Source organism: Schistocerca serialis, chromosome 2 (assembly GCF_023864345.2).
Source record: "Schistocerca serialis cubense isolate TAMUIC-IGC-003099 chromosome 2, iqSchSeri2.2, whole genome shotgun sequence".
NCBI lineage: Eukaryota > Metazoa > Arthropoda > Insecta > Orthoptera > Acrididae > Schistocerca > Schistocerca serialis.
Window position 1 is genome coordinate 863,369,443 of NC_064639.1, and position 13,143 is coordinate 863,382,585.

General features: G+C 43.7%; 1 protein-coding gene across 1 annotated transcript in view; it reads left to right on the forward strand.

Moving 5' to 3' along the window:
- Positions 1-13,143, forward strand: part of LOC126458169 (exostosin-3-like) — a 258,000-nt gene that overhangs the window by 81,019 nt on the left and 163,838 nt on the right. Inside the window, exon 2 of the mRNA XM_050095036.1 lies at positions 8,609-9,778. Within this exon, the coding sequence (XP_049950993.1) occupies positions 8,609-9,778 (1,170 nt within the window). The remainder of the gene's footprint in view (positions 1-8,608; positions 9,779-13,143) is intronic.

The following is a 13,143-nucleotide window of genomic DNA, read 5'->3' on the forward strand; positions in this document are numbered from 1 at the left end:
GTTTGTCGGAAAATCACGCCATGGAATATGACCGCACGAGGATTCTGGTACAGACGTCGAGATACTGGGACAGCGTTGTTAGAGAGGCCATCGAAATTCGCACCAATGACGACCTCATAAACCGTGACTGTGGCTATAATCTTAGCTAGGCTTGGGAACCAGCGATTGGGTTACTCAAGAGTAAATCGAGCAAACGTATAGTTGTGACGACCACGGCGGACAGAGACATCACACCGACGTCATCTCAGACGCCGTCGCAATCTGTTCCACCGCGCGACCGATGCGCGGAGCGTGGACGGCGGAGGGAGCGCGCCGCGGGCGGAGGGTATTTAAATCGGCCGCCGCCGCGACCGAACCCAGTTCCCTCTGAGCAGCCATAGCGTACGGATCTCCGTGCCGGCACGTTCACAGGAGCTCAGTCCGTCAGTTCACCTGATGATGGCGACATGTGTGATCGCCGAAATATTGTGCCCGTTGGACACTATAGACCGGCAGCACACCCGTGGATATTTTGATTATCAAATACGCTGGGAGAAACTCAAGAATCACAATGTAAGTGTAGACCAGATGTTGCATGAATTCAAAGAAATAGTATCGGCAGCAGTTGAGAGATTTATACCAAATAAATTAACAAACGAAGGAGCTGAGCCTCCTTGGTACACAAAATGGGTCAGAACACTGTTGCAGAAACAACGAAACAACCATGCCAAATTTAAACAGACGCAATATCCCCAAGATGGTGATCTTTTCTATAGAAGCTCGAATTTTTGCGCAGACTTCAATGCGAGATGCTTATAACAGTTTCCACAATGAAACTTTGTCTCGAAACCTGGCAGAAAATCCATAGACACACTGGTCGTATGTCAAGTATGTTAGCGGCAAGAAACAATCAATGCCTTCTCTGCGCAATAGCAATGGAGATACTATCGAAGATACTGCTGCCAAAGTAGAGTTACTAAACACAGCTTTCCGAAACGCAGTCACAAAAGAAGACGATGTGAGTATTCCAGAATTCAAATCAAGAACAGCTGCCAACATGAGTAACGTAGAAATAAATATCCTCGGAGTAGTGAAACAACTTACATCAATTAATAAAAGCAAGTCTTCTGGTCCAAATAGTATACCATTTAGGTTCCTTTCAGAGTATGCTCCTTACTTGACGATCATATACAACCGTTCGCTCGACGAAAGATCCGTAGCCTAAGACTGGAAATTTGTACAGGTCACACTAATATTCAAGAAATGTAGTAGGAGTAATCCACTTAAATACAGGCCCATTTCATTAACGTCGATATGCAGCAGGATTTTGGAACATATATTTTGTTCGAACCTTACGAATTACCACGAAGAAAACGTTCTATTGACACACAGTCAACATGGGTTTAGAAAACATCGTTCTTGTGAAACACGACTAGATCTTTATTCGTACGAAGTGTTGAGTGCTATTGACAAGGGATTTCAAATTTATTCCGTACTTATGGATTTTCTCAAGGCTTTTGACACTGTACCACACAATCTGCATGTAGTGCAATTGCATGCTTATGGAATATCGTCTCAGTTACGTGACTAGATTTTTTATTTCCTATCAGAGAGGCCACAGTTCGTAGTAATTGACGGAAAGTCATCAAGTAAAACAGAAGTGGCTCCTGGTGTTCCCCACGGTAGTGTTATAGGCCCTTTGTTGTTCGTTATCTATATAAACGATTTAGCTTATTTACATACGACGCTGTCGTTTATCGACTAAAATTGTTATCACAAGATTCAAACAAATTGCAAAACGATATAGAAAAGATATCTGAATGGTGAGAAAATTGGTAGTTGATACTAAACAATGAAATAATTTACACAATAAATCAGTCAAATCTAAAGGCCGTAAATTCAGCTAAATACATAGGAATTACAATAACGGACAACATAAATTGGAAGGAACACATAGAAAATGTTGTGGGGAAGGCTAACCAAAGACTGCGTTTTATTGGCTGAACACTAAGGAAATGTGACAGATCTACGGAGGGGATTGCCTACACTACGCTTGTCCGGCATCTTTTTAGAATACAGCTGCGCGGTGTGGGATCAAATGGTTCAAATGGCTCTGAGCACTATGGGACTTAACTTCTATGGTCATCAGTCCCCTAGAATTTAGAACTACTTAAACCAAACTAACCTAAGGACATCACACAACACCCAGTCATCACGAGGGTGTGGGATCCTCACCAGATAGGATTGACAGAGTACATCGAGAAACTTCACGGAAGGCAGCACGTTTTGTACTATCGCGAAATATGAGAGAGAGTGTCACTGAAATTATACAGGATTTGGAGTGGACATCATTAAAACAAAGGCGTTTTGTTGCGGAGGAACCTTCTCACGATATTTCAATCACCAACTTTCTGCTCTGAATGCGAAAATATTTAGTTGACGGTGACCTACATAGGGAGAATGATCACCATGATAAAATAAGGGAAATCAGAGCTCGTATGGAAAGATGTAGGTGTTTCTTCTTCCCGCGCGCTATACGATATTGGAATAATAGAGAATTCTGAATGTGGTTAGATGAAGCCTCTGTCAGGCGCTTAAATGTAAGTTAGAGAGTATCGATGTGGATGCAGATGTAGATGTACATCGTTACGGACTAGGTAAAAATCGGTATGCATACGACAGTGTGCTTACCAACATGTTCCAAAAAGCCGTAAAAACGAGACTTTCCAGTGCTCTTCTCTCGGGTTCTGTTGCTGATAAAAGGGCAGAGTCAACTGTTTTGGATAGCACTCGGGCTAGGCAAGGCATCATTTGTATACCAAAGAGAAGGTTCGTCTTAGAGTCACTATCCTACAGCACTGGTCGAAGTATATTACACACTCCCTCCCGTTTAGGCAAATGGAGTAAATCAGTTTGTACTTTTTGTATTTGACGTGATCTGTGATGAGCATGATGGTACGTATGTGGGCACCATTAGACTTTTAGGCACCATTAGATTTTTTACCATATTTTTGCCGCCACCGGAGGACTTAAGCCCAGCCGAGAATTCCAAGACGAATATCCACACCGAGCGAGGTGGCGCAGTGGCTAGCACACTGGACTCGCATTCGGGAGGACAACGGTTCAGTCCCGCGTCCGGCCATCCTGATTTAGGTTTTCCGTGATTTCCCTAAATCACTCCAGGCAAATGCCGGGATGGTTCCTTTGAAAGGGCACGGCCGACTTCCTTCCCTAATCGGATGAGACCGATGACCTCGCTGTCTGGTCTCCTCCTCAAGAAACAACAACAACGAATATCCACAGCAAGTGGCTGAAATTTTTACTATGTATTCCTAAGGCCCTAATCTCGTACATCCTTGAGAATTTTTTGACATCTTTACCATTTTCCCAGATAGAGAGATACGAATTTACCCTTCTCATGCACGTAAAATATACACTTAAAAATTAAACAGATTAACCAATGACGAGCACACCCGTGATAAGCCCGTGATTTAATTAAACTGACGGATATGCTCGTCAATAAAGGAAATTTGTATTTGAGTAATTACATGGCCGGTCGCTGAGGAAACGTCAAGAAAGGGTTTCTTAGCCAATTTTTCGACGTTAGCAGTGGACCGAACAGCCGAGCGTTCCAAGATGGTTATGAGGAGACAGTAGCTAAAATTTTTACAATATATTCCTAAGATTTTGGTCTCGAACTATCTCAAAAATTTTCTTGGTATGTTTATCCGTTTCCGAGATACAGAGGTTCAAAGTTGCCCAAATCGTACACGTAAAATATGTACGTAAAAATTAAATAAAGTGATTACGAATATATTGGAGATAAACCCCAGATTTAATTTAACTAACGGACAAACCGATCAATGAATAACTGATTGAATGAATTAATGATTCATATACGTAAATTTATGGGCAGTTTCTGAGGAAACCCCAAAAGGGGGCTTTTCATCATTTTTTCGCCGTCTGTCCTGGACTAGAACCTAATCATAGATTCCAAGAGGACTATGCACAGAAAACGGCAGTAATTTTTACGATACATTACCACCATTTAGATCTCGAACAAGGTTGAATATCTTTTGGATATCTTTATCCATTTCCGCGATACAGACGTTCAAATTTATCCTACTTGTGAACCTAAAATAAGCTTGTAAAATGCCCTCTGAGGTGCAAACGTAGTATATAAAGTGACGTAGCACGGACAAATGTGATATATAGTGTCTGATTCATCATCAGAAGGGCTCTGGCAGCTCCGCGTATCAGTACTGCAGCAAATATGAAGTTTTTTGTACACGTAAAATACGCATCCGTTATTTCAATTCCACATAGGTAAATTATCAAAACTTTACTGATCCTTAAAGTTCTATTAGTATGAGTGACACACCCTGCTATGACAGTCAGAACAAGGGGACCGGTGGAGAAATGGTCTATCGGAGCACAAGAAATATGTATAAGTTCCTCTTTATTAAAAGACTCAGCCTGGAAAGTAATTTACCAGGTGCCTGATTCTACACTACTGGCCATTAAAATTGCTACACCAGGAAGAAATGCAGATGATAAACGGCTATTCATTGGACAAATATATTATACTAGAACTGACATGTGATTACATTTTCACGCAATTTGGGTGCATAGATCCTGAGAAATCAGTACCCAGAACAACCACATCTGGCCGTAATAACGGCGTTGATATGCCTGTGCATTGAGTCAAACAGGGCTTGGATGGCGTGTACAGATACAGCTGCCCAAGCAGCTTCAACACAATACTACAGTTCATCAAGAATACTGACTGGCGTATTGTGACGAGCCAGTTGCTCTGCCACCATCGACCAGACGTTTTCAATTGGTAAGAGATCTGGAGAATGTGCTGGCCAGGGCAGCAGTCGAACATTTTCTGTATGCAGAATGGCCCGTACAGGACCTGCAACATGCGGTCGTGCATTATCCTGCTGAAACGTAGGGTTTCGCAGGGATCGAATGAAGGGTAGAGCGACAGGTCGTAACACATCTTAAATGTAACGTCCACTGTTCAAAGCGCCGTCAATGCGAACAAGAGGTGACCGAGACGTGTCACCAATGGCACCCCATTCCATCACGACGGGCCAGTATGGGGATGACGAATACACGCTTCCAATGTGCGTTCACCGCGATGTCGCCAAACACGGATGCGACCATCATGATGTTGTAAACAGAACCTGGATTCATCCGAATAAATGACGTTTTACTATTCGTGCACCCAGGTTCGTCGTTGAGTACACCATCGCAAGCGTTCATGTCTGTGATGCAGCCTCAAGAGTAACCGCAACCATGGTCTCCGAGCTAATAGACCATGCTGCTGCAAACGTCGTCTAACTGTTCGTGTAGATGGTTGTTGTCTTGCAAACGTCCCCATCTCTTGACTCAGGGATCGAGACGTGGCTGCACGATCCGTTACAGCCATGCGGATAAGATGCCTGTCATCTCGACTGCTAGTGATACGAGGCCGTTGGGAACCAGCATGGCGTTCCGTATTACCCTCTTGAACCCATCGATTCCATATTCTGCTAACAGTCATTGGATCTCGACCAACGCGAGCGGCAATGTTGCGATACGATAAACCGACCTTTATCGAAGTCGGAAACGTGATGGTACGCATTTCTCCTACTTACGCGAGGCATCACAACAACGTTTCACCAGGCAACGCCGGTGAACTGCTGTTTGTGTATGAGAAATCGGTTGGAAACTTTCCTCATATCAGCACGTTGTAGGTGTCGCCACCGGCGCCAGCCTAGTGTGAATGCTCTGAAAAGCTAATCATTTGCATATCACAGCATATTCTTCCTGTCGGTTAAATTTCGCGTCTGTAGCACGTCATCTTCGTGGTGTAACAATTTTAATGGCCAGTAGTGTACCTTTCTCAGAACCTCCAAAAATTTTCCCAAAAATATCGGTGTGCGAACTTCTCAGTGACAAGAGCAGGAGACAGTGGTTGCGGGAAAGAGACGGACAAGCAATAAATAATGAAGGATAGTAGACATTAGTTGTTGTATAGAAATAAAGGAGACAATAGCAGTGTGAGAGAAAGAGATGGAAAAAATGGCATTGAGACATAGCGACACAACAGTCCTACAGAAAGATTGAAGGAGGCAGTGCCAGTGAGAAACGATTAAAGAGAAAGTGCGTGAGAGACAGTGATAATCAGGGACAGAGTCTGTGACAATGTCAACGAGGTAGATATAGTGAGAGAGAGCGGAGACAGCAGCAGTGGAAAGGAATGAATGATGTTGGCCAATGTGGCCGAACGGTTCTAGGCGCTTCGGTCCGGAACCGCGCTGCTGCCACAGTCGCAAGTTTGAACCCTGCCTCGGGCATGCATGTGTGTTATGTCCTTAGGTTAGTTAGTTTTAAGTAATTCTAAGTCTAGAGGACTGATGACCTCAGATGTTAAGTCCGACAGTGCTTGGAGCCATCTAAATTTGAATTTTGAATGAATGATGTAGTGGTACAAAGAGAGAGCAAAAGGAACATAGTCACTGTGTGAGGAGACTGTGGTAGTGGGACAAAACGAAGGGCATGGTGGCTGTGAGACAAGAGATAGTGACAGTTGGAGAGCCACAAAGAGATAATCGACACTGATTTGGGCCGAATGAGTGAGTGAGAATAGGCAATTTTGATTGGATCGGCATGAGAGGCTTATAGCGTTGGAGTAGTGAGTGTGAGCGAGTTACAGTTAGGGAAGTTTGTGGGAGTGAGACGTCACCTGCGTGTTAAGAAGAGCGCGAATGTATTCGCATGCCAATATTTTGGCGAAAATTGGCATATGTGTTGACAAAGGTAGAATGAGGCAGCTGGTATTCTACTTTTCAGTCAATCTTTTAATAATTATGAGCATATTCGCCTTTTTTGTGCTCCGATAGAAGATTCTACACGTTGTGAAACTTCTCCGAGCTGATACGGCTTATTAGTTCCCGTACGTAAAATTAATTTTACGTTATTTCAGTTGTACGTAAGTTTATATTCGTACGACAGCCAGGCTAGAGCTCGACAAGATAAATTTGAAAGTCTGACGGCAGAAAGCAGCCATCTCGCCGACGGTCCCTGTCCTCATCTGGTCAGTGGAATTCTTTGTTGACGCTGTTATTAGAATAGGCTGATGCTTCACTGACAATGAGTTCTTAAGTGAGAGATTTTCTCAGAGTGCTAAAATATACCTTCTTTCTCGGTTGATTATTTTTGAAATATTGCAATTCTCACAAATGTTGCGAGGTGCCGGGGCAAGCAGTGTATTTAACACTAAATTCTTCTAGAATCTACATATGTAAATGATGCTCTAAGCCCCCCCCTATTCTAACTCCGACTTTTTCTGTTGCACGTGGATTAAAAAATATACGCGAACTGACTGTAATCAACCCTGCAAGTGGAGTAGAAAAGAGTTTGGCACGTGCAATAATTTAATTTGATAAATAAGTTAAATAAAGGAAGATTTCATTAACATAGTGAGAAATGATGGGTTGCTCTAACGATTAACAGAATGAAAGTTCTGTCCAAAATAACAATATGATTTATTAAGACTAAACACAAAATAATAAACAAAAACACATGAAACATTTATAATACATCAAATTGGCTCCAATTGGATACTCAAACAAACGCTGTGAAGGTGAAGTTGTCCCTAAACTAGATTATGAGGTTTATGACGAAGTGGTATGTGGAGCCAATTCCTTGCCACTCAAATCTTAAGAGAGACACTCAGCTAACCCAACATTAATTGCTGCTAATCAAGACAGAACAAAGTTAGAAAAAGACGAACAGGCGCGCTCTGCTGAGCTCTGATTATCACCTAGAAAAATCCCTGTCTGCCGGTGCTGCTGACATACATTACCAAACTGTCTTCTTAACTGCCAGAACACGATCTGGCGTACCGGAGGCGATAGCTGGTTGCTTCGACGTCCTCGACCGAAAGGCGAGAGCCGACTACCTAGAGCACCCGTACAGGCCGAACACACAACATTCCCGCCCCCACGACAGTGGCGGTGGTTAAACGTTCCAATCAGCAACTCGAAAACCGGCGGAAAATTCCACTCCATTGCCGGAGCACTACCATTCCACCAATGGAGATTCTTGGCGCCAATTTCTGCGCTGATTTTGGTACGTCACGGAGCTATGCCCTGAGCAAGCCAATCACAGTTACTCTTTTGCAGAAAGCGCGGGAATTTTCCCGCCACAACTGCCTGGGTACACAAGTCATTCCCACGCCTTGCTGGTAGCCCGCCAGAAAGTGTTTTCGCTAAGTTTCTGCAAAGTAACGGAACCTCTAGCCCAGCCGCTACTTCAGGCCCCTCCGGGCGTGTCTTTTGACAATGTCGGCGTCTGGAAAGCATTCACTCGACTCCCTCACACTCGTCGGCTTAACCCTCTCGAGATCCGCAGTGCCCGCCTGTCACCGGACCACCTGGGTGACGAGAGACGCTGCGTGGGAAGTCCGCGTGTGAAGGAATAGCAACTTTTCATCGTATGCAATTAGAGACGAAAATCGTAAGATAGAAATATGAGAGGGGGCTCATTATGTCCAGTATTTTATTTTTGCCTTTATCTGTGTAACACCATTTCCATTTCAGTTTTAAATGTACCTCTACTAACTTTTTTTTTCCAGATTCAGCATCCTGAAGCAGAGGAGAGGACCAGTTCAGATGTAGCACTTCGAGAAGTAGAACTGGCACTTCGTGAAACTGTCTTGGTAGACATGCTCCCAGCTAATCTTCAAGAATCGATCGATTTGTGTCGGATGTATAACTGTTTTGACTACTCCCGATGTCCTTTGGTGTCAGGCTTTTCAGTGTTTCTGTACGACCCAGATAAGTTTCCCATAAGCAGTGCTGGCTGGGAAGTTGAGGAATTTGTGAAGACCACACTGAAACAGACTCTGGGTGACAATCCTCACTACACAACGCAGCCCACAGAGGCCTGTGTGTTTGTGGTGTTAGTAGGCGAAACTTCAGCAGTGGCAGCCACAAATGTCAGTGAGCGACCTATATCGACTGAAGCGTTGCACAGACTGCCATTCTGGGGAGCTGATGGCCGTAACCATGTGCTCCTCTACCTGTCACGCAGCACTGGACGGCGGGATTTCGCTGCTGGAATCCATGACCCTTTCAAGGGTGTCGACACTGGACGAGCTATTATTGTGCAGTCAACGTTTCTGAGGTCAAGATTTCGACACAGTTTTGACGTGATTGCGCCTCCTCTGCTGGGACCACCCGGAGGACCAGTGTGGCAAGACTGTCCACAGATGGCGCCAGCGCGCAGAAAGTTTCTAATTTCTTTTCAAGGTGAACTGAGCAAGCCGTCAAATAGGACTATAAAAGAAATAAACAGTGATGCTAATCGTAATGACAGTAGTGTGGAGAGTTTTCACACAGGTGAGCATAATGAAACAAGTGACAATGATTATACTCAGGACACAGACACATTTATTGTACATTATCTCAAGCGAATGGAGAGGGACACTGCATTACACAAGTTTTTGTTCGACTTTGAATGTTTGCTTTCACCAGTGAGCGGAAGGGCAAGGACAGTGGATATCTCAGGTGAGTGGAGACTCTGTGGAACAGAGACATCACGTTTGAGTGTGCTCAAACAGTCCACTTTTGCGCTGATTATCGCTCCAAAGGATGGAGGAGTGCTGTCAACGTCAACGATGCAACAGCGTATTTATGAAGCTCTGAAGTCTGGTGCCGTGCCTGTCGTTCTGGGAGGAGATCAGATACTCCTTCCATTTGACGAGGTTATTGATTGGAGAAAAGCTGCAGTTCTACTTCCAAAAGTAAGTAGCTATTAATTTAAGAAATTTCGTACAGTTTTATCCTAATCACCAGCTATTTTCATGCATTTCTGGATAAAATCCGTTTCCACATACCACAAACATCATCAGCCAGCTGATCATTTCAGTTTCATAAGAGTCACTATGACATCTTGATATCCTCTCATCCTCATACCCAGTATACTGTTTTAACCTTATTTCCTTCTGTGGCCAATAATACATAGAATAAAAGAAATGAATATTTAAAAATTACAAAGTAAAACAGAACGCAAATACAGAACTGATGGTACAGTGGGGCCTTTGTGCTACAAATTACATACAAAGCACGCTCCTTGCCTCTCTCTCTCTCTCTCTAACTATCTATCTATCTATTTATCTATCTCTCTTTCTGATAACACACCTATAGACACACAAAAATGCACCCCCTTCTCTTATGCGTTACACAAAAAATCTATTCTTGACTGATGTACGTACTATAGCAAACTTCCTTGGAAACTACATGTAACTCAATATCTGATGTTCATAAGTGTTACCGAGTTTGGTTTGCATAACAGAGAGAACCTCAAATTACCAAGAATCAGTTTTAAAAATAACCTCTAAAAATATTGTCTTGGTCATCACAATTCTGCTTTCCGGTGTTCTTCATGTTGATGGAAACAATAATCATTTTTTTCCTTTTTTGTTTCTGACATGTCAGGTATCGTATATGAAGTTTCTTTGAAATTACAGCCTTGGCAAGATGCCATATTTTCACTGCAACCACACTGTGGGGCAGCGGCGCCGTCTTTTTCTACGAGAACCTGACAACAGTTTTTTGCGATCAGCCAGAAAGCGATGGAGAACATACTAACCACAATTTCCAGTCTGCTAGACCACAATCCTATATTGCTCATTGAAAGAAATGCTTCTACTCTCTACTTACTCAACACGATCAGGAACTATAATTATAAATGAAACTTTTGAGTTATAATTGATCGATATATTGTATAAACTTACACATACACAACATAGTAATATTCCTGATAATAATAATAATAATAATAATAAGCCCCCCCGTTAACTATAGACCTTCCCGTTGGTGATGAGTCTTGCGTTCCTCAGCGATACAGATAGCCCTGCCGTAGGTGCAACCACAATGGAGGGGTATCTGTTGAGAGGCCAGACAAACATGTGGTTCCTGAACAGATGCAGCAGCCTTTTCAATAGTTACAAGGGCCTGATGATTGACTGATATGGCCTTGTAACATCAACCAAAACGCCCTTGCTGTGCAAGTTCTGCGAACGGATCAAAGCGACGGGAAACTACAACCGTAATTTGTCTCTTGGGCAGGAAGCTTTACTATATGGTTAATTGATGTTGATGTCCTCTTGGGTAAAATATTCCGGAGGTAAAATAGTCCCACATTCACATCTCCGGGTGGGGACTACTCAAGAGGACGTCGCCATCACGAGAAACAAAATTGGCATTCTGCGGATCGGAGAGTCGAATGTCAGATCCCTCAATCGGGTAGGTAAGTTGGAAAATTTAAAAATGGAAATAGATAGCTTAAAGTTAGATATAGTGGGAATAAGTGAAGTTCAGTGGCAGGAGGAATAAGACTTCTGGTCAGGTGAATACAGGGTTATAAATACGAAATCACATAACGGTAATGCAGGAATGGCTTTAGTAATGAATAAAAAAAACTGTAACGAGGGTAAGCTACTACAAACAGCGTAGTGAACGCATTATTGTGGCCAAGATAGACACGAAGCTCACGCCTACCACAGTAGTACAAGTTTATATGCCGACTAGCTCTGCAGATCATGAAGAGACTGAAGAAATGTATGTTGCGATAAAAGAAATTATTCAGATAATTAAGGAAGACGAAAATTTACTAGTCTTGGGGGAGTGGAATGCAACTGAAAGAAAAAGGAGGAGAAGGAAAAGTAGTTGGTGTATATGCTTGGGGGTAAGGCATGAGAGGGAAGCCGCCTAGTAGCATTTTGGACGGAGCATAACTTAATCATAGCTAACACTTGGTTTAAGAATCATGAAGAAAAGTTGTATACTCGGAAGAGGCCTGGAGACACTGGAAGGTTTCAAATAGATTATATAATGGTAAGACATAGATTTAGGAACCAAGTTTTAAAATGTAAAGGCAACGGCCTTGCCGCAGTGGATACACCGGTTCCCGTGAGATCACCGAAGTTAAGCGCTGTCGGACGTGGCCGGCACTTGGATGGGTGACCATCCAGCCGCCATATGCTGTTGCCATTTTTCGGGGTGCACTCAGCCTCGTGATGCCAATTGAGGAGCTACTCGACTGAATAGTAGCGGCTCCGGTCAAAGAAAACCATCATAACGACCGGGAGAGCGGTGTGCTGACCACACGCCCCTTCTCTCCTTCCGACTACAGCGACTGGGGAAGGTTGTAGCTTTCTGCTGGGTTCCGGGGCATGTTGGCATTGCTGGGAATGAAAGGGCAGATCTCGCAGCTAAGGAGGCGTGTCTCGCCCAACAAGTATCTCAGTGTGCTATCCCCTTGCACGCACTCATCTCGCTGTTGAGCTCACGGTTCATGCGTCGGTGGAAGTGACTGACAATAAGCTCCGTATAGTCAAGCCCACAACGCGTGTGTGGTGTACTTCCTTTCAGCCCCATCGACCGGACGAGGTTCTCCTCACTCGGCTTCGAATAAGCCACAGCCCTATGACGCATGGCTTTCTGCTCCGGCGAGAGGACCCTCCAATGTGTGATGTTTGCGGCGTCCAGGTCACTGTGCGCCACGTTTTATTGGATTGCGTTTTATTTTCTGACCAGCGGGTCGCGGTTGACTTGCCAGCGGACGTGCCATCTCTTTTAGGCAACACTCGGACGAATGTGGTTAAAGTTTTAAAGTTCTGTGCCCTGTCAAATGTTTTTACAAAGATTTTAGGGAGAGGATTTTAATTTGCTCACTGTGTGACAAGCTCGCCCATATTTTATGTAAGTGGCCAGCCAATAACAATTTCCTGTGACATCCTTGTTGCTATGTTTCCCCTTTCTTTAGGTTTTACTTTCTTATGTAGCATTTTCCTTCTTTTCCTGCTTTCTTTGAGTGTGTGCTTTAGTTTTCTTAGGTCTGTCCACATTCGTTACTTTTAATGTGTGTCAGGGCGCTGATGACCTCGATATTGAGCGCCCATAAACCCCAACACACCACCACCACCACCATCCACATCCTTATTTGAGGATGACACGGCTGTCGGATGGTCTCGATGGGCCACTTGTGGCCTGAGGACGAAGTGCTTTTTTTTTTTTTTTTAATGTAAGACATTTCCAGGGGTAGATGTGGACTCTGACCACAATTTATGGGTTATAAGCTGTAGATTAAAACTGAAAAGAAACT